This window comes from Argentina silus (genome assembly GCF_951799395.1).
Source record: "Argentina silus genome assembly, chromosome: 4".
Lineage (NCBI taxonomy): Eukaryota > Metazoa > Chordata > Actinopteri > Argentiniformes > Argentinidae > Argentina > Argentina silus.
In genome coordinates this window covers 18,403,102-18,424,145 of record NC_139658.1, presented here as the reverse complement: position 1 = coordinate 18,424,145, position 21,044 = coordinate 18,403,102, and the positions used below count along the sequence as shown (strand labels likewise).

Below are 21,044 nucleotides of genomic sequence, written 5' to 3'. Positions count from 1 at the left end.
AACTGTTGATACTTTGGTTATGCTTTGAAAAAAAGAAAATACAAAAATACAGAAGTCATAAAATCTCTACTCGGTTTTACATGTACAAAAAGAATAGTACTGGCCTGGCTTTCTACACATACGTTCCCAAATTAAACTTTACAAGTGGATTATTTCTTTGTTTGAAGGTAACATGAAAATAAAAAATTGTGAGCAGAAAGACACACAGAGAACTTGTAGTTATGATAGATAATGTAATATAAGTGTTCATTTAGACAATTTGTATGTAAGATCTCAATGAAAACCTGTGTGGAACAAATGGTTCCCAACCACATTATTTGAAGTCTGACCAACTACTGTAGACTCCAAATGTAAGTGTATAAAGACTAACATCTAATAACAACTGTGTAGGTGGGGCCCAGTATTTCAAAACTTTAAATCTCTGATTATGTTTTGCGATCCAGGATAAGATCTATCAAGTAGATTTTTAGTATTAGGGATGTCAGACAGCTCGATCTGATCCTGGGTTAGGGTTTAATCTGATTCATTATTTATTTATTTATTTTTAAATATGTTTTTAGGGTATTTCTGCTTGATTAGGATAGAGACAGTAGAGATTGACAGGAAGGATGGGTGAGAGAGAGGAGGGATGACATGCAAGATATGTCGAGGGTCGGAATCGAACCAAGAACCTTGCGAATATATGGTATGCGCATTAGTGTGCTACGCCACTAAGCGTCCCCAATCTGATTCAGATTAAAAGTTTTGAAATAATGGGCCCAGGTGCTGAATTTAGCAGCAATACCTCTGACTTCATAGACATGGCCAAGCAACAGCAGAAGTATTAACTTTTCATTATTATGGGCATCAGACAAGCACTTTACCTCAGATGTTCATATGGGTAGAAATTTCTTTAAAAAAAAAAAAAAAAACAGACTGGCTTTCACAGAAAGTGGTCAGTACATATTTGTAAGTATGGCATCACCATATACACTCACCGGCCACTTAATTAGGTACACCTGTTCAACTGGTTTCTTGAATTAGTTCACTGTACTCCAATGGCCTCCACAGTCACCAGATCTCAATCCGATCTCAATCCACAACCTTTAGGATGTGGTGGAACGGGAGATTCGCATCATGGATGTGCAGCCGACAAATCTGCAGCAACTGCGTGATGCTATCATGTCAATATGGACCAAAATCGGAGGAATGTTTCCAGCACCTTGTTGAATCTATGCCACAAAGAATTAAGGCAGTTCTGAAGGCAAAAGGGGGTCCAACCCGGTACTAGCATGGTGTACCTAATAAAGTGGCCGGTGAGTGTACAATACCATTATCCATTAGAAATCGGTACAGTGACACAAGGGGACTTCTTTTGCCTCTACAAAGCAACAGATTGACAGGTGCTTTGGAGTGATGTGTCAATATGGCATGACATTAGTGTGAGGGTCACATCACACTATATAAAATTAGAGTCACTTGACCTAAAACATGAATTTTTATATTTTCATTTGTACATCCCACGCACCCGAGCATTGGGTGCATATCTTAATTTGAAAATAAATAAATAAATAATCTTCAACTTGTAGCGGAAATGTCCCAGTCATAATTGTAAGTGCTGGAGCTACTAGGCTATGGAATCAAATTGAATTGTTTTTTGTTTTGTTTTGTTTCATCAATACATAAAAATGAAAGTTCTCAGAGTTACTCTCACCAATGAAAGGGTCTCATAAATTAAATTCTACATGTGTGTACGTCTGAGGAAATCAACTTTTGGTAACATCATCTCACTATGTACTGTGTGTCACCCATCTAAAATTATTATGGCTTTTCAGAGTCATATGGAAATGCTGACCTGTTAAAAAAAGATGGCTAACTCGTAGAATGTTCCTTATACCAACTTAATCAAGAATGTTCAACATGATAACAATCAACAATTCATTGGGGTAACCCTCATCTGAATCAAACTGACCAATCGGTAACACTTTACAGATTTGCTCTATTTGTGTTGTAGTAATGCTGTAATTAATTAATGACTATGCACTTACAAAGGAATGTTAATCTTGTCATTAGTATTTACAGAGTTACCACACAGCTAAAGAGCAACTTAATGTCAAGTGTGACCGGCCAATCATAGTGTGACCTGCCTAGTGGGATGTCAGGTAAAGGGGTAATCCTCTGTGAGGGTTAGACTAGGGCTAGATAAGAGCACTTCAGAAGGTCTTGTATTAAGGCATAGGTGGAGCACTGCACTAGCCTGGTTTCAGTGGTCCCGTCCACCAAGTTGGGTCAACCTTGTGTGTGCTGTCTAGCTAGATTACCAGTAATGACGTTCACCTCTCCAATGCGTCTTCTATCTCTCCACCAGGGTGTCACTGTCCATGTCATTCAGCAGGTAAATGTCTGTGTGTTTCGACAGCCCCAGACGCATCTGTTAGAGGAAAGAAAGAGAAGGGAGGAGGGGAAATCAAAGAAGGAATGATTAATCTCACACAATTTAAAAATGGATTCCTTTAACATTTATGCAAGCACTTGATTGGTTTGATGTGTCATCAACTCATGCATGCACTTTCATATGAGCTAGGCTTAGACTATTTAATCTCAAAGCACTTTTCATGTGATTGTGGCCAGGATCGTGATCAGACACATATGTTGGAAAATATAGGGTTTTGTTTCAATTCAGAAAATTCAAAGAAATCCCATCACCGACGTCAATCAGTAACATGGACTACACCACTCAACAATACTTTTGGCTGACTGAGCTTTCTAACAGTGATATTTACTCATGATTGTGAAGTCAAAGTACAAAGTTCATGAGCATAAAATAAGCCAAGAGTAATGAGTCGCTTTGGAAGCAAACACTTAGGTTATCAGATCAGGACTTGCATTATGAAGTGGTTAACACCACCACCCACATTACTAATGAAGGTTTTTAACAATTGCAGATCGCATCTTGTATTGATTTTTCTCTTGCTTTGATTTTTCTTCATTAGAGGTGGTAGTGCCAGGAGGCCTGCTCACCTTTGGTGGAAGTCACATTATGAAACCACACAGGTATGAATAGTAGACAACACTTCCCAGTCACCCACCCTGTTCATCCACTAACACACACACACACGCAGCGTAATGTTATATTTTCCATTTGCTACCCGTGAAATGGTGCATGGGTGAGAAAACAGACTTGAGGGACAACACTTAAGTGAAAAGGCTTTACACAAGACAGTCATGTCATATGATAGGCATTCATTGATAACCTCAGATGTGCATTTGTTCAATGGATATTTAACTTTTGACAATTAAAAGGTTTATAACTATTAAGAGAATGTTAACATCCAATCTCATAGATGGACTGCCTGTTTTCCACATCCTTTCCACTTCAGTGTTGCGCTGACTGTGAGACTTGATGGGTGTCTTTGCACAGGTTGGTGATGAGCAGTGATGTGGATGAATCATTTACTTACTGCATGGACCTCCTGTACAACAGGTACTGCCAGCTTGTAACATAAGTGAACACAAATCATCAAATGCTTAAGCAACGCAATGACGACAGTAGACTGAATCAATCATATAATTCTCAATGAAACAAACACACCTAAATCTCTCAGAAAAAAGCTTCAACGAAACTGGTAGAAGCAAAGCTGTAACGCAACTCTTCTGTTGGACACCAAGACACAAGACACCTAGAAACATCCATGGTTGTTTTTCCTTTTATTTTGGATACATGGTGTTGCTTCATTCAGTAGTGAAAGACAGACACTGTCATATTGCTTACATCTACAACTTAGTTTTGCTCAAAACAGTTCCAACCGACTTAAAAGTCAGAAAAGTGCAAACATAGCCTGACTGTCCCTGTCTTATCATTGTATCAGAGAGAGAGAGAGAGGCACAGGTATGACAACAGATGGGTAGATGCCTCAGGACAACACTCAAATATTGTATAGTTATTTGAATTTTATAACCTGGGTAAAAATATAGTAAAATCCTTAAAAGCTGAATTATTTCTAGGTAAAAATAGATGAGCCTGACTATACAATAACTTCATGACGTAGGCCTACAAGTTGCACTTGGTCCATTGCTCTAAACATCAATAAAGTTGTTCTATTTGTGTATCTTCAATATTTAAACAATAACAGTGAGGGCAATCTGGTTGAAATATGAATTGGTTGAGGGCTACAACATAATTCTATTCTTTGATCTATTCATCAAAGGTTTTGGTGTAATTACAACAACCAAAGAACCTTATGGAAAGCACTGAGGCATTATAGGATTTACCCCAGTACACTTTAACAGTTCTGACACACACACACACACACAACATATCAAAAGTAACATTCACAAGATAAATGAACTATTTCATAACGGACAAGATGTTGTTACGTGTCGGTTGTAATGTTATTATAACAATATTATAGTATAACAATATTACTACTCATTTCACAGTACAAATACATCTCTACCAGTTTTATAACGGACACTTGGCAAAATGCTGAATAAAAAGGAAAGCAAGAATTCTTAAATTACTCGCCATGACACGGAAATTAGACACAAGTTAAGTTTCCATTATCCTTTTTTGTCACATCAAAATATAAACACCTTTCTATTCTTCTCCCCCGAAATCCTCAACTCTGGTTTCTGGTAAATAACACACACCAATACACATACAGATGTTTCCACACTGGCAAAGCCCATTGCCTTCATTGAAAATAGTGATGACTGTTGAGATGTTTTGATAATACTGAATAAAAGCTTATTGTTTGTATAACGTCTGTTCAACCCAAGATCCATGTACCCCATGTTTGCTTTTGCTGAGAGATGAGTAGAAACTTGACTGTACCGTGATTTCAACATTGAGCACAATTCAAAAAATGAATTCAATAACACCGTGAGGAATAGGGTATACTTACATTTCACCAAATAATAAAAAATGGTGTCTCCATGTACAGATTTATAATAATGGAAAAGCTGTAAATTACCAAATATATAGCAGCTGCCAAACAGACTTTGGTAATGAACAGGCTTATGATGTCAGGCAAATAACAAATAACTATCGTACAAAATAGATACGGACTGTTCTAGGTCGCACAAGGCTTACTTACAATTGATGTGCAGGTAGTTGAGAACTTGAGAGTAATACTGAAAAACGGATTTTTTCTTAATAAAGAGGTTGAATCTCAAGGTAACAAGGATCCTCTGAAGTGACTGACAGATCTCTACACAGGAAGAGGTTATTTGTTGTAATTGTGAGTTATATCACAACCTTCACACAACCCCATGTAGTAACTCTTCACACCATTAACATGTTAATTGATGAACACATGTTTTGTACTGTACTTAATGATATCTCCAAAACCTGTCTCTATAAACAAGGGCGGTCGCTCTCTCTTTGAGAGAAATGGTGAGTCTGTGGGGGTTAATTACTGTCCTGTTCAGTTTTAGGTGTCGTACTCTGGCTGTTCCTCTACAAGCAGAGTGGGTCTGTTGCTTACCCTGCTGCCCACGTCCAGACAAGAGACCCCCAGGGCAATCAGACACTGCCACACCTGTAGAGATGGGGGAACAGGGTGACAAAGAAAAAGGGCTGCATCAGTCTATTCCTCGTGATGGTATATACGGTCTTCTTCCAAAACTAGCCTTGCATTCAGTTCTCCAATAGTCAACATTGAAATGTAGCTTGTCATACGGATTGATATCCTCAAACTAGAGAGATAATTATCATATCTGGAAATATCTGAAACCTTTGCAGTTAACTAATTCAACTTTGTTCTCTGTACCACGTCAGTAGTGTTCTCCAATGCCTTAGAGTAATTTATTGCATATGGTGTAACATCTGGCAACTCACCAGGTAGGTCAGGAAGCACAGGTAGGCTAGGGAGAGGACGGCAACCACAACGTAGAGCGTCACACTGTGCAGGGTGGCCACGTAGACCACCACAAAGTACATGTTGATAGCACAGACCATCAGGATGATCACCCCTCCGCCAATCTTCCACACCCTGTGGAGGACATTCAGATTGATATCATTGCTATGCCTATCTATGTTATTTCTATCACATCTCTCTCAGTCTAAATATATAATACATTTGACTCAAAGTGATCTGGATGAGTCACGGAATTAAACGACTGAGAAGTCATTTTAATCCGCAAGAGTCGACTACAAAAATATCACTCACAGTCCATTTGCAAATTCACTCATTATGGATGTAAGACTGGTGAATGTCAGGATCGGGATCAAAGCAAACGGCAACTGTTGAGACAGAAATAACAGTCAGAACAACCCGCAGCCACTCCATATCTCAGAATATACACATCATCATAAACTAGGAAAACAAAAGGACAACATTTCAGCTTCGTCAGGACAAAGTTGGTCATCTCCAGCTTTAGAACCAACGGAGGAGGACCATTGGGATAATATGCCATAAGATCCAACAATGGACATGCTGCTTCCATTGCCATTAAAAATCGGGAAGACCCCCCCCACCCCACCCCACCCCACCCAGAACAGCCCCCCCTGTCTCCAGGATCTCTGACCTGCATGCTCTGTAGTACGTTGAGGAAGTCGTTCATGCCCGTCAGGCGCTGCACGTCCTGGAAGACGGCCACCAGCAGGGTGGGGACAATGGCAATAGAACGGGTCAGCAGCACCCGTGCGAAACGGGACCAACGCAGATTCAGGAAACCCTGAGACAAGAGCAGAGAGAGACCATTTGAATATACAGTAGACAAACATGAGGCACATACATACACACACACACACACACACACACACACACACACACACACACACACACACACACACACACACACACACACACACACACACACACACACACACACACACACACACACACACACACACACACACACACACACACACACACACACACACACACACACACACACACACACACACACGCATTCTCACCTCCATTACAAACTGTCCAGAATAAGTGCCTGTCATGGTGGAGCTCTGTCCAGCTGCCAGGATTCCTATGGCCCAGATGTAGAGGGCCGCAGGGCCAAAGAAACAGCCCAGGACCACCCCCTGTACAGCAACAGTGACAAGAGTACAATGGGTTAATACATAGTCGTCGTCGTCCCACCCCCACATGGCTATTCATTTTATCAATACTGAACAAAATGATTTTGGAGCAAAATATTTGACTGATATAGCTGCTGCTGTATATACATTTTCAAAGAGGTTAGGCATAGCGGTGAAAGGTTTTCAAGTTTGTTTCATCAATAAAAGACGTACCCCTTTATAGATGTCCACCTGTAGCGTGCTGTTGTCCAGAGGGAACAGATCTGTGTGTGGACTGCCAGTCTTATTGCACATTTCATTCTGTGATACAGAAAATAACACAACGTCACAAAAAAAGTACATCACTGGTTTAGGGGTGTAGCATTCATCTGGTTATTATTATTTTATTTTTTTTAAATATATTTTTAGGGCATTTCTGCTTTATTGGGGATAGAGATAGTAGAGATTGACAGGAATGATGGGTGAGAGAGAGAGGAGGGATGACATGCAGGATATGTCAATGGCCGGAATCGAACCAGGGACCGTGCGATGATATGGTATGCGCCTTAGTGTGCTACGCCACTGAGCGCCCCTCATCTGGTTCCTACGGTACAGCGCTTCACATGACACTTGTAACAGAGCGTTCTATACTAAAACACAATAAAAGACTCAATGATGTGTCTCTGTCTGTATTACTTATGCTCACCACTTCAATGTTGGTTTTCTTGTAGAAGGCCTGTGCAAACACAGCCACGACAAAGACGTTGATGAGGAAGGAGATGAAGAGAGCGACGGTCGACTCGATGAAGAAGTATTTGTTGGCCTCCTTCACCTCCTTCTTGTTACCACGATCTATTTGCCGAGACTAGACCGTGAAAGAAGATAACAAGATTCAAATGAACTGTTCATTATGTGAACAGGCATTCTCAATGACATCACACTTTCAGGTCTTCTAAGTGCAAGTCAATGACTCCCCAATTTGTTTTGTTGCACTATGTTGATGAAAGCCTCTGACTCCTGTGGTCCATGTCATATTTTAGCCCAGGTGAGGTGTGGGTCTCTTACCTTGACGAGGGCTGAGTGCAGGTAGATGTTATGGGGCATGATGACGGCTCCCACGATGCCCACAGCCTGCTCCAACTGCAGAGGGCCGCAGCCTTCACAGTACGGCACAAACATCCCCTTCAACAGCTCCCCCTGGTCCGGCTTCACCATGACATACTGGAGAGAAACACAACAGAGTTAGACATACACATACACACACAGACACACACACACACACACACACACACACAGCTATGGTGCTACATACAACTACAGAACTGGTCAAACTCCCTACAACCACCTACAGTATCTTCAACACAAGCCTGTTAAATTAAACTAGAGAAAAGGATAATCTTACCTCATAACCAAAGCTTATAGCCATGACGGTGATGAGAAACCCGAAGAAGGCTTCAAGTTTCCTAAGGCCTAAGAGTTGGCACATTAATGAATACACAAACAGAAACCAACACCAATATCTGTGGAATGAGTATTTCGGTAGGAGGAGCACTTACCATACTTATCTAAAAAGAGGAACACAAATGTGTCAACGATGGTGATGAGCACACCCCCCCATAGTGGAATCCTGTTGGGAGACAAAACAAATCAATCAAATGTCTGTTTGACCCCTAACTTTGCCCTCTACTGCAGCAATTATGTGAATTCAGTCAGTACATTTGTGAGTTTTGGTGGTAACGTGGTACTGTAGCTACCTGCCCACAGAGAGGAGGTTGAAGGCGATGGCACAACCAATGACCTCCTGCATGTCTGAGCCAATAATTGCCAGCTCCACCATCAACCACAGGATGATACGAGGAACCTGAGGGGAGGAATGAGGAACACAATCCAAAATTGTTGTGTGGTGTAGAGTGAGTGAGTGTGTGTGTGTGTGTGTGTGTGGAGAGAGAGAGAGAGAGAGAGAAAGGGTTACTCACAGCGGGATACTGGCGATTGCAGACCTCAGCAAGGTGCATCCCTGTGACGACCCCAAGGCGAGCTGCCAGCCTCTGCAGGAGGAGCCCAATGATGGTGGCTCCTAGGAGTACCCAGAGTAGCTGAGGGAAGGACAAAGAGAACAATACAAAAATGAGTGACAGGGGAGGAAATCATTCAGTGAAAAAGATGCAGACCAGAAGAATGGGAGAAGTATGCAGGCTACAGAACACAATATTATTGTCCACCCCGAGATATATTTGTCTCTAGTTCTATGTCCTATTATTAAACACAATACCTCTGTTAAGAGCATAAGCCCCTGTACTGGGCTGGACTGCGTCTGTGGCTGTACTTCACCTTAAATCCTGCTTTAGCTCCAGACTGCAGGTCAGACTCAATGTTCCCTGGGTCCAGATAGGCGATGCTCATCAGGAAACCCGGTCCAGTAAAAGCCCAGAGTTTGCGGAAACTGAACATCTGAAAAAGAGGAGCACAAAAAATTATTCAGGAACATAATCTTTTCTGGTGTATTTCGGGGGTAGTAGTTTTGAAAATAGCCCATTTCAGGGTAGTTTGGATAGTTTGCAGTAGCTGTTTGGAGTATTTGGGACATTTAGGGATGGTTTGGGCTAGTTGTGGAAGTTGTTGGGGTATGCTATACTTGGAAGAAATCCTGGACCTCCCAAAGACCCTGTGAGGTGATAGACTCATTAGTACCTGGGTGGCGTCCTCTGGGATGGGCACCTTCTCCTCAAAGTACGTGGAGAAGGGTTCCTCCTGGGCCACAGGCGAGGCCGGGGGGGAGATGGAACTGTACTGTGAGGCCTGGATAACCCCATTCTCCTGAGGGGGCTCCTCTGAGAGAGGGAGAAAGAGGGGGAGGAGAGAAAGAGAGAAAGGAAGATATGAAGTTTAGAGAGGGGCCAAGAGAAAGTGAAGGTGCTCGCCTACCGGGCAGCAAACGGAACAGCCCCTGCATACTTGCAAGCAATGGTCAGCCCCCAAACCCCTGCCCAATCACTCCACTCTTCCACCTCGACTGGTCGCTTGGCACCGGCGCCTCTATGTGGATACAGCAGCCGTGCTACTTGGTCACGGCTTTTCACTGTCCTGGCGCCCCGCTGGTGGAACGAGCTTCCCACTGCTGTCATGACTGCAGAGTCACTACCTATCTTCCACTGTAGATTGAAGACCCATTTCTTCAGGCTACATCTTAACTGTCCCACCTAAAGACATCTTCATCCCTACTACCCCCCTGTGCAAGTTTCTCTCCTGTAAATAAATACATTTAAAAAAAAAAAAAATTGTGACTGCCAATAACCCTTGGTCCTAGCATAAATTATTTTTTCTTATGATGACTGATGGATAGATGATTCACTTACTTAGTCAAATGTATTTGTTGTAAGTCACTTTGGATAAAGCCGTCTGCTAAATGCCATAAATGTAAGGGAAGAAATTAAGTGAAATACTGATCACACATGACTATGTCAGATGAGTGAAAAGCCTGTAATCGAATTATGGACTGTTGATGTGTGCCTTAAATGCTACCAAAGTCTATAAAACATCTGAATCTGATATAATAAGCCATACTCACTCAATTTGGAGTGTTCATTGCACCTCTTTTCCCTCATTTCCCAAAGGCTCCTGGCTGGCTTGGGTCTAAGTCCAATCCTCTGTCTAGCACTTGCAGACATTTATTGCCTACATTTATGTACTTCACGGAATGTCTCAATGACTTCCTATTTCAATACATGACTCAGGATGGTAAGGGCTGAGTTTGCAACCCTTGCTCTTCAACCCATGGAAAAAAATGATAAAAAGCTGTGTCACAATCGCCTGATTTCTATTGTTCCCCAATCACTAGGCCTTGCCACACACAGACACAGATGTGCAAGAACACAATCACACATCCCCTCTAACCACTAAAGTTCTTCCCAAATTAAAAGTCATGACCATGCTGTTTCTGCAAGAGCACAGCATGTCCCTTGACCCAGTGTCCTCTGACACTTTGAGTAAAAATGACATGAATTGTACCATATATAAATTAAATAATTAAATTAAGACAAACAAAAAAACATGAATATTAAGTATGTATTGTAAGGATATAAAATATGCAACAAAAAATAACTGTTTGAGGTTCACTATTTCGTGACAACGGTGATACATTTAAGCATACGAGTAAAACGATCACAAGAGTCTGACAAAACAAGGTTAAAATGTATAAAGTAGGAACATTATCTTTAAGAAAAGGCAGGGTACAACAAAAAAATTTTTTGGCGTAATGTGAATGTATTGTTTATAATGGCATTGGGCCTAAGCCTATATTCCCCCTTGTACACTGACCAAAGTAAGGCGTGGGACTGAGTGTGGTGGAGTGGGTCCTGTTTCTGTTATTGTAAGCCTACCTTCCAGGAGGTCTTCTTCCCGCTCTGGCTTCATCAGGGTGGGCTTGGGTTAAGGGGGTGGAGGGGAATCACTGGAAAGTCAGTGGCTGAAGATCTGCTTAGAAAAAGACAAATGTAAACGCTAAATGGCTAGGACTTATACACACAATACTGAAGACATATACATACAATACTGTAGAGAGAGACCACTGACACCACCAGCCAAGGTTGAAGAAATGTAAAACTGGACCATTCAACCTTGGAAAGGGTTAGCCTATTTACAGGCAGAGGTATCCCTCACGCCAACCACAAACAGATTCAATAGGCTAATCAACATTTATTTGAAATAAGTGAGAAGTCTTTGAAGTCAAACTCATCTCAAGTTTTTCAAATAATCGAGTTACATAGGCGATTCAACCCAGGTCTGGTATTTTCCTTTGAAGAGAATATTTTCCATATTTATAATGGGAAACAAGTAGGCCTAGTCCTAGCCCCCTCTTTAACCGTATTATAAATAACCTATCAGGGGAAAAAAACTGTAATATCAAAGTGACTCAGCGAAATACATATTGTATGTGCAATGCTTCCTACCCATTTCACTTCTCTCAAGGTCTATCACATTCAATCCTCTTATTTCACAAAGTAGCCAATGGTCTACTATCAACACATAACAAAGTATTCCCATAATCTGGAGATTATGGTTGTTTGTTTTTTTGTCAACCTTGGCCACAAACCCCTATCATTGCAAATAAGTTGGATGCGTGCGGGTATACTCACAAACAAAAAAAGTCAAGTCACCACTGCTGGTCATTCATTTTTCCATTGCAGAGAGAATGTTGGTCTGTGAAAGCGTGTGACTATGGAGTCATATGACCTCACAGAAAACTTACAGCGGGAGAGAAAGATTGTGGTGGAAAAGAGTGGGGGCAGTCCTCCCCTAGCAACAGTCTCCCCCCTCTAGTCTATCTACCAGACCTAATCTCTACAAAACAGCTCCATCACACCATATCTAGATGTCACCTCCCTAACGAACAAGGACATTTTACACCCTAATGACATACAACAACAACAACAGATGAGCAGTCGTTAATGTCTTGGTGAAGAGACTGAATGCCTCAGAGGGCAACTTCTTGGCATTATAACAATAGGAATAGGAGTTGACATTTAAAGCACAGGCAGATCTAGGGCTACCAGGCTAGTTGCCTGTGGGAAAAGCTGGGCAATTTTGGATTGGAATGCTTTCCAGACTGCATGAAAAAACACCATAATCTACTGGCCTTTCTCGACTAATATTAATACTACTAATAGAAACACCATTTGTGCTGGGCATTAAAACTACAAGTAAAGAAGATGACACAGAAAGGCTCCATAGTGGCAGTGATATACCAATCAATGACTGATCAGGGTCAGGCTGACCATTTCGGGTCAAATCTCAGGTTGAGTTGCTTTCAGTGAAAATAAATTGGCTAAAAAAGTAGCCATGCCTGCGGTCAAGATCCTGTAAAAGGCATAGCTACGTAGGCAATAAATGAATGACTTGTGTGTTCATACACCTACAGTACACTAAATGAGGCCTTTGCCAACTTGTTGTGTCACGTTGACATTGAGTCAAGAAATTCTAAAGTAGTAGGAAGGTGAAATTGTTCGACGTTATTTGCGTTGACCCTGTGTCGTTGTTTGCACTGACCCCCCCCTAGACATGAGCTAGGCTAGCCAACTTCCATCACCACAGCCCAAATTGGTTAGCTCTAAGTAACTACAGCTAACTAGCTAACTATGAACACATATGTGTATGCCAAGACCATAGAAGATAGATTTGGTTAGCTTGGTTGTTATTGTCATAATTATACTTGCCATAACTCGTACCTAACCTTAACTAGAAGTAGTTAGCTGGACACCATGTAACTAGTATAAATAATGCAAAACTGACAATTAGTTACTGTAGCAAGTTAGCAAGCTAGGTATAGCCTAGCTATATGAGCTATCTGGCTATATACACAGCCAGCTGGTGGTGTGTTAGCTTGCTAAGGCTACTTAACTTAAATTACATTAAATGGGAACAGCAGTTGGTATAAAAACGTACTTACCGGGGTCAATCTTATGTGGAAAAACAGCTGATAATTTACATTAAATTCCGATGACATAATATGTAGATATTAAACTGACATTACATTAGGACATAGTTGGCTAGCTAGCCAGCTGGTCAAAAGTCGACACAGACTCCACACACACTTCAAACACACCCACATTGTCATGTTATTGGATAGACATAATGTCATTCTCATGTCATTGGCTGTGGATATCCGTCACTCAGAAACAAGGCAGGGTAAAGTTTCGTCACTTTAGCAACGTCACCTTACTTTACTGCCCTCAAGTGTCAGAAAGAAAAAAAGGTAATAAAAAATGTAATAAAAAAAATCTCTATTTAATGAACCAACTGCAAAGGGTTAAGTATTCGGTCAGAGTTGTGGAAGCTACTCTGAACATTTATTTAACTAAATTACCAATTACTTAGGGAAGAAGTTGAACTAGACTAAAGCTACCCTTGAGAGAAATATGGTTTGTCAAACTAAAGCTAAAAGGAAAAAGTAGTTCACTACATCGAAACTACTTCTTCAGTAGTCAGTGAAAGATGACCAGTCCATGTGACGGAAGGTGTGCGACTGAAACACTAAAATCACTGAGAAAGCTGGTGAGGTGGAGTAAAGCGGGGAGACTGGAGGTCGTGGAGGAAGACATAGTAGGAACATTTGATGTTCAAGGGTTGGAATTATAGTTAAATTCCAATGGGTTTTTTGTTTTCTTTTGGAAAAATGTAGTAAGTAGTGACAGTAGCTTACTACACTGCTACATAGCAAAAACTACCAGCAAGCTACTGGAAAATGCTACGATAGTTGAACTACATGTAGTGGAACTACTCCCCAACACTGTATTCAGTCTAATTGTATGCTACTCATCTTTATGAGGATGATTATAGTTGGCCAACATTTTCACACCAAGAACATGATGTAAAAGTTGCTCATTCATAACATCTCAGATGGCTAAAGGGTCTTGTGTGTGTCATGAAATGAAGGCCCACTATCATACAAAAGAAACAGAAAACTGTATGATATATATGCCATTTTTATCCAAAGCAACTTACATTGCAGTGAGTGCACACATTTTTCAGTATATATGGTCCCAGCAGGAATCAAACCCACAACCTAAGCATTGTTAGTGCCATGCTCTACCAACTGAGCCACAGAGTAAATACAGTAGATACAGTAGATACAGTAAAGATAGAAAAACAAAGAAGCTATCACAGGTATGGGTTAATTTATTCCAATATTCTTATGAAAACAACACAATTACAGGAGCATGATTGTCAGAGCATGTCATAGTAATTAATATAATCTTTATACCAAATGTCTCACTGCAGAGAAATATTAATGGCAAGAGTACAGAAGCTCTATAACCAAACACTGCAAATATGAATTGTGACCATTGAGAGATGCTTTAGCAGAAACACACCCTACCATACAATGAATCTCTCACGTCTAGCAAGACGTCGTGGAATAGATTAAGGCAGACAAACTTATTCTATAAATTCCTGCATGTCTATAGAACAGATCAAGCCCCCTAGAGTGTACAGAAATTATAACTGTTTCTCAAGTCAATGCACAGAGTAATAATCTGTTGGCATGGCTATCTCTTGCTGTTCCACCACCTACTTTAAACTTCCTCCTGAGTTGACTCTTCCATCTTGGATGTGTCACAGGATTTATCCTCCAAAAGGATATTTTCAGATGCTAAGTTCCTATACCCCTCCTCTTCATCTTTAAACATATCAGTGTACTGACAAGTTCTTTCATCATCATAAAGGTGCAGTTCGTCATTCACCTCAAGCCCCTTTACTGCTACACATCCACCCTCCCCCTCCCCCTGCCTGCCATCACCCATAGCCCCATCAAAATCCCCATTAGCTGTTTGATCAACTGAACTTCTATGTTCCTCCTCCTCAGGGTTCATCTCTTCCTCAGCTTCTTGGCTGTTTGCAATTTCCCCTGCTTCGATTTGTATATCCTCTATCTCAACCAGGCACCTCTCACTCTCACAAGGCTCATTTGTGGCCCTCACCTCATCTCTACCATCCTCTATCTCCCCCTCCACTACATTATTGTTGCCTGATTTCCTAGAGTGGCTCCCTCCCTCTCCCTCAGTTACACAGAGCTCCTGGTTAGTATCTGCCTCATCGCTGATGTCCTCAGCCTCATGCTCTGACTCCTTCTCTGTCTCCGAGTCAGAGCTGTTTGTCTCTGAGTCCCCCTCGCCCCCCATGATGACAGTGTTCCCAGAGCCATGGCTATCTGTGCTGCTACAGGAAAGGGTGTCGTCTTCAGCCGTCCCACTGGGCTCCTCATTACATTTTTCATCCTGTTTTGTTGTTATCATTATGTCTTCCACATCCTTGTCTTCTTGAACCTTCAAGTCCTTTGCCTTTTCAAGAAAGACTGTTTCTCCACTTTGGCCTCTAACATCACCAGAGCTGGTTATTGTGTTCTCCTCCAGGACATTACTGCTATGGAACAACATCTCTTCTATACCTAAATCCACCCCTGGCTCCGGGCATATTTTGCTCTCCAGATCCAGTGTAGCACTGTCCTCACCTGCACTCTCTGGATCCCACTGCTCACCTCCCTCCTCTTCTTCATTCTCGGAGTCAGGCGCTGTGTGTTTACGGATCCGGTTAACTGCATCCCAGAGGGTCTTGGGGTATTTGGGCATCTCTTTATGTGTGGTGGTTTGGGACAGGATGGGGTTAACAGTTTCAACCGGTGTTTCAGGACTAGTAGAGGGGTCTGGAGGGGGTGGAGAGCTGGAGGGGGAGAGTGGAACTGAGGGAGAGAGGGGAGGAGATGGAAATTGAGACAGGGAGTTGGAGTCTGAGAATTCAATTGGAAGGGGTTCGGAGTAGGGACTTAAGCTTATATCTGAGATGGGGAGTGAAGCCTGATCAGGGAGAGAGTGAGGGTCTGTGTTAGACAGTGGGGTATGCGAAAGAGAGATGACCTGGGAGGTTGATGTCAACAGGTAATGAGAGGGAGATGGGGATCTTGAATGAGAGGGGGAAGTAGAATCTAAAGATGAGTGCGGGGGCGAATCAGGATAGCTAGGAGACGGGTTGAGGCAAGTGGGTATGAATACAGCGTCATCATGGCTCTGCTGAGGGCTGGGTTCTAGTGGGGGCTCATGTGTAGTTTCTGTGCCCTGTAATGATAAAGCCCCTATTTCAGGCAGAGACTCAATTGAATTCTCCTCAGACAAATCACATGTATGTTCCCCCAGCTCTCTGGGATCCTCATTATTCTCTGTTGATGGTAACTGATCACCTAAAGTAACATCATCCACTGTAATACAAACATCATCCTTAGCTTGACCAAGCTCTGATGGTGACACTAGCTCCATCAGAGCAACTTCAGAGCAACACTCAGAGGTACTCAACTCACTGTTCTTATAATTTGGCAGCTGTGAAAATTCACCATCCTCTGTCTGGTCCTGAACACTAGTGTCAATAACAGGGATTGCATCCTCTGTCTGGTCCTGAACACTGGAGTCAATAACAGGGATTACATCCTCTGTCGGGTCCTGAACGCTAGTGTCAATAACAGGTATTAGATCCTCAACACTGGAGTCAATAACAGGTATTAGATCCTCTGTCTGGTCCTGAACACTGGAGTCAATAACAGGTATTAGATCCTCTGTCTGGTCCTGAACGCTAGTGTCAATAACAAGTATTAGATCCTCTGTCTGGTCCTGAACACTGGAGTCAATAACAAGTATTAGATCCTCTGTCTGGTCCTGAACACTGGAGTCAATAACAGGTATTAGATCCTCTGTCTGGTCCTGAATGCTAGTGTCAATAACAGCTATTAGATCCTCTGTCTGGTCCTGAACGCTAGTGTCAATAACAGGTATTAGATCCTCTGTCTGGTCCTGAATGCTAGTGTCAATAACAGGTATTAGATCCTCTGTCTGGTCCTGAACGCTAGTGTCAATAACAGGTATTAGATCCTCTGTCTGGTCCTGAACACTGGAGTCAAGCAGAGGGATTCCTAGAATCCTCTCAGCACGCTCCTCTAAGGTCTCTCTTTCAGGGATCAAAGGTGAGGAGGGGGCAGATTCAGAGAGTTGGCTTGTCTCTTCTGTCTGCTGAGGTGTGTCTGTTTCCACAACAACCAAATCAGAGGGTGTATGTTGATGTTCATCTACATGTTCTTGTAACTCTGACTCTGTGAATTCATTCTCTGGCTCCTCATTCTCTGGCAAAGGGCTGATCTGGGTGAGAGAGAGGGTCTGCTCGGGTGTAGCTTCCTCTTGGTCTTGGTAATCTGATGGGCCAGGCTCTCTGAGCAGGCTTGAGTCTAAATCAGGAATAGGCGGGTCACTGTGTGACGGTGAGCACAAATAATGGACATGTTCTTTTTTAGGAGGGAAAATAAACTCCACTCTGACTACAACACAGGTTGCGTCAATGACTAGAATTCCACTACTGCTGTCAGACTCTGCGTCTTTCTTTATCTCCAGCCGCCTAACTTCAACGTCAATGGGATGACCATCAAGTTCAGGACTACTCTCTTTATGGTCATTATCCAAATCCTTCCCTGGTTCACCCTCTTCCCATCTGCCCCTCAAATAGCATGGCGAGGGACTGTCACTCTTGGCTTTGCCCATGTGACTGGGCTCCCTCCACAAGGGATACTTGACTGACACAGGAACCAATGGCTGAACCTCTCTTCCCCTGGATATAGGGGATGAAGTGTTAACATCTATGCTTTCTGGCAAGACAACATCTCCGTCTTCCTTACTGGGCAGACTTTGGAGGTTTCTCTCCCCTCCATGCTTTGGTCTGCTTTGGATGGCCCTGAGCAGCTCCTCCCTGTGGGCAGCCACCTGCTCGCTCTCCATCCAGTCTAGCGCGCCCTTCAGTTTGGGCTTGAGACTGCTGTCCCCTTTTGGGTCAGGGGGCTGAGCAGAAGCGCTGCATTCGAGCTGAAGAGGCACACCGGAATCCACTTCATCTGCAAGCTTATGTGATTCACTACTGTGACTGTCGCCATATTCCCCTGAGCCTACAGATACCCCTGCTGACTCTGTGGTTGGTACATTTGTCAGCGATGAAGTGCTGAAGAGAGGCAAGGAAAGGGGTTTTAGTGGTTCCTCGGCAGAACTTGACAAACCCGCCACTCCACCCATTCGGGACACTAAGCAGAATATGGTCTCTCTTCCTCTCCTTTTCTTTAGGCTGAGTTTCCTTCCTATGATGGCATTCGAATCCTCATTAAGGTTGGTTGTCTGAGGCTGTTGTGGGGTCTGTGGCAGAGATGAGAGGCTGGCAGCTTGAATGTGCATGTTCTGTGAATGGGCAGGAGTGCCTGTCCATGGATCAGCTGTAGCCTGTTCTTGATGCCTGTGCCCTCCAGGACCTGACCAGGTCCTCTGCTTCCAACCCCTTTTCAAAAACTCCTCCCCCCCATCTCCCCTCTCACTCTGATAATCTACAGAATAGTCCTGCTTCCTCGGAGTGGGCAGGGTACAGTATGTGTGTCTGTTTGCTCTGTGGTCCCACCCAGGATACATAGAAGTTATGGTTTCTTTAAGGGAATTTTTCTCCGAATGCAGCAGAAGTGGTGAAACGTTATGTGGGGAATTATAAGGCGGTGGTGGAATATAGCCAGGAGGTTGGCTGAACACCCTTTTCTGGATGCTTGTCTCATTCTCCTTGGTGTCTGATGTGTAGGTGGTATCTGGGACAGGGGGCTGTGATAGACGATGAGAAAAAGTTTGCTGTGTGTCCCTTTTCTCCCACTGTCCCCATTCTCTCTGCTGAGCAGGTAATCCTGACAGATGTAATGCACTTGCTCTACCTTCTGTTCTACTTCTGCTACCCCACTCCAGGACCCTGTCGCTCTCTGGTGCCCCCTGGGTCGCCCCCCAAAGCCCCGCCTCCATGCGCCTCTTCCTGGGTAGTGAGTGGCTGTAACGAGCCGCCCAAGCCTCCAGCTCCCGATAGCTGCTGTCACTCAGACTCCTCTTGGCCACCTCCCTCCTATAGCGGACAGGGCTACAGGGCTCCCACCTCCTCTGCCACCCCTCCCTCTGCATCCTCCTCTCACACTCCCTCTCTCTCTCCCTCTCCCTGGCTGCTCTGTGAGCCTCTCCCACTACCCATTCTCTCTCTCTATTCTCTTGAGCCTGATATTCCCTAAAGCCTTGGAGCTGGCGAGGCTGGCTGTCTAGAGCAAAAGGGAAATGAGAGGCAGTGGACGGCAGGTCTGGATCAGTCCAGTTGGTGTAGTCCTGTAGGACCCCTCCCGTCCTGGACCCCGGTACAGTCCAGCAGCTGGGCTCTCTGCCCCGATCCTGCCGCTCACAAAGGTACGGCTGAAAGTCTGTTGCCTGATGCTTGTCCTGATATCTATGCAAATAAAATAAATGACATGATGGAGAGAATACAAAGTTATCCCCATTCTGGTATTGCAGCGCACAGTGAAATACATTACAGGGCAACACCAACCAAACCATTTTTACTTAATCAATTATTTCATGTAGTAGATGCAAAACACAGAAAACTTGGTTAAAGACACAATCTTTAATTAAAAAAACAATTCAATGTCAGCCCCTCCACATAAAGCTGAGGGATGGGGTTGGAGAAATGTTACCACTCTCAAATTAATAATTCCAATTTGAACTCTGGATGCAAGGACTGACAGTCTGTGACATCAACATGGGAGTTTAAACATATTTTGAAGCTATACAGTGTTTGTTTACATTCCTGTTGTTTGTAAACATTGGAGTAAAACAACCTTACATTTTGGGTTATGGTGGGGTTATGACAGTTGAATTAAGCTCATGAGACATATATAAGTCATATATATCAAGAGTCAATCATAAATGTACTGTATATACATAAAAAAACGGCTTCAGGAATTAGGATCGTGGCTTTAAGCCATGTTAAATTTTAAGTAGCATGGGTTTTTAATCATACTTATTGGTTATAAACATTCTGCTCTCGTAAGGAACATTCTGCTCTGCTTTGCCAGCACACTACACTTATTTGTAGAGGTTGCTCATCTGACATGCTTTTAGACAAACATAGTACATTGCTTTGAAACAGCTTTTAGGGACCTGAACTCACGCATGTGTGTAGTTTCGTCCAGGAACAGTACCAAATTTGGCATAGTGGGGTGGTTGCCCCTGATTCCCAGCCCAGAACTCCATGACATAAGGTCCGAAACCATGGACTGACTTCTGAAATATTGTTCAGAAAAAGTGCATATTATTTGATTGTAAACATGTTTTTTTTCAAATCACATAACAGTAACGTACGTTTTTAGCTTTTTTCAGGACAAAAAAAGTGTTATTCAGTGGATTGGATGTACAACTGCAGTTTCAATGTTGAAACTGAAAATTAGACTTATAGTCCAGATGTAGTAGATCATGTCAAACTAAGGGCCTATTCAATTATCTTGCCGTTTTTCTATAAACATTTGTAAACGATACAGCTGCATATAACACAGTTATCCAATGACTATCACATCACAGATCACACCATACCTTTAGTCAGTTTTTCAAGATGAGTCCTTGCTGCTAGGGCACAGTCTGATGCTGTCCGAACTAACAAGGGAACTTGTTTTAAAAAGACAATGTTT

The 21,044-nt window shown here is 42.7% G+C and overlaps 1 protein-coding gene across 1 annotated transcript; it reads right to left on the bottom strand.

Annotated features, from left to right (window-relative positions):
• Window positions 1-67: 67 nt before the first annotated feature.
• slc11a2 (solute carrier family 11 member 2) lies at window positions 68-13,568 on the bottom strand. Its single transcript, XM_083668944.1, has 17 exons — window positions 13,443-13,568; window positions 11,377-11,470; window positions 9,689-9,828; window positions 9,329-9,448; window positions 8,974-9,093; window positions 8,752-8,858; window positions 8,554-8,624; window positions 8,400-8,467; window positions 8,063-8,218; window positions 7,704-7,862; window positions 7,232-7,318; window positions 6,902-7,021; window positions 6,508-6,657; window positions 6,150-6,223; window positions 5,819-5,972; window positions 5,466-5,519; window positions 68-2,410 (listed from the first exon to the last, which is right to left on the bottom strand). Exons 2-17 carry the CDS (start codon window positions 11,408-11,410, stop codon window positions 2,333-2,335), a joined length of 1,692 nt encoding a protein of 563 aa, XP_083525070.1. The 5' UTR covers window positions 11,411-11,470; window positions 13,443-13,568; the 3' UTR covers window positions 68-2,332.
• Window positions 13,569-21,044: the final 7,476 nt, after the last annotated feature.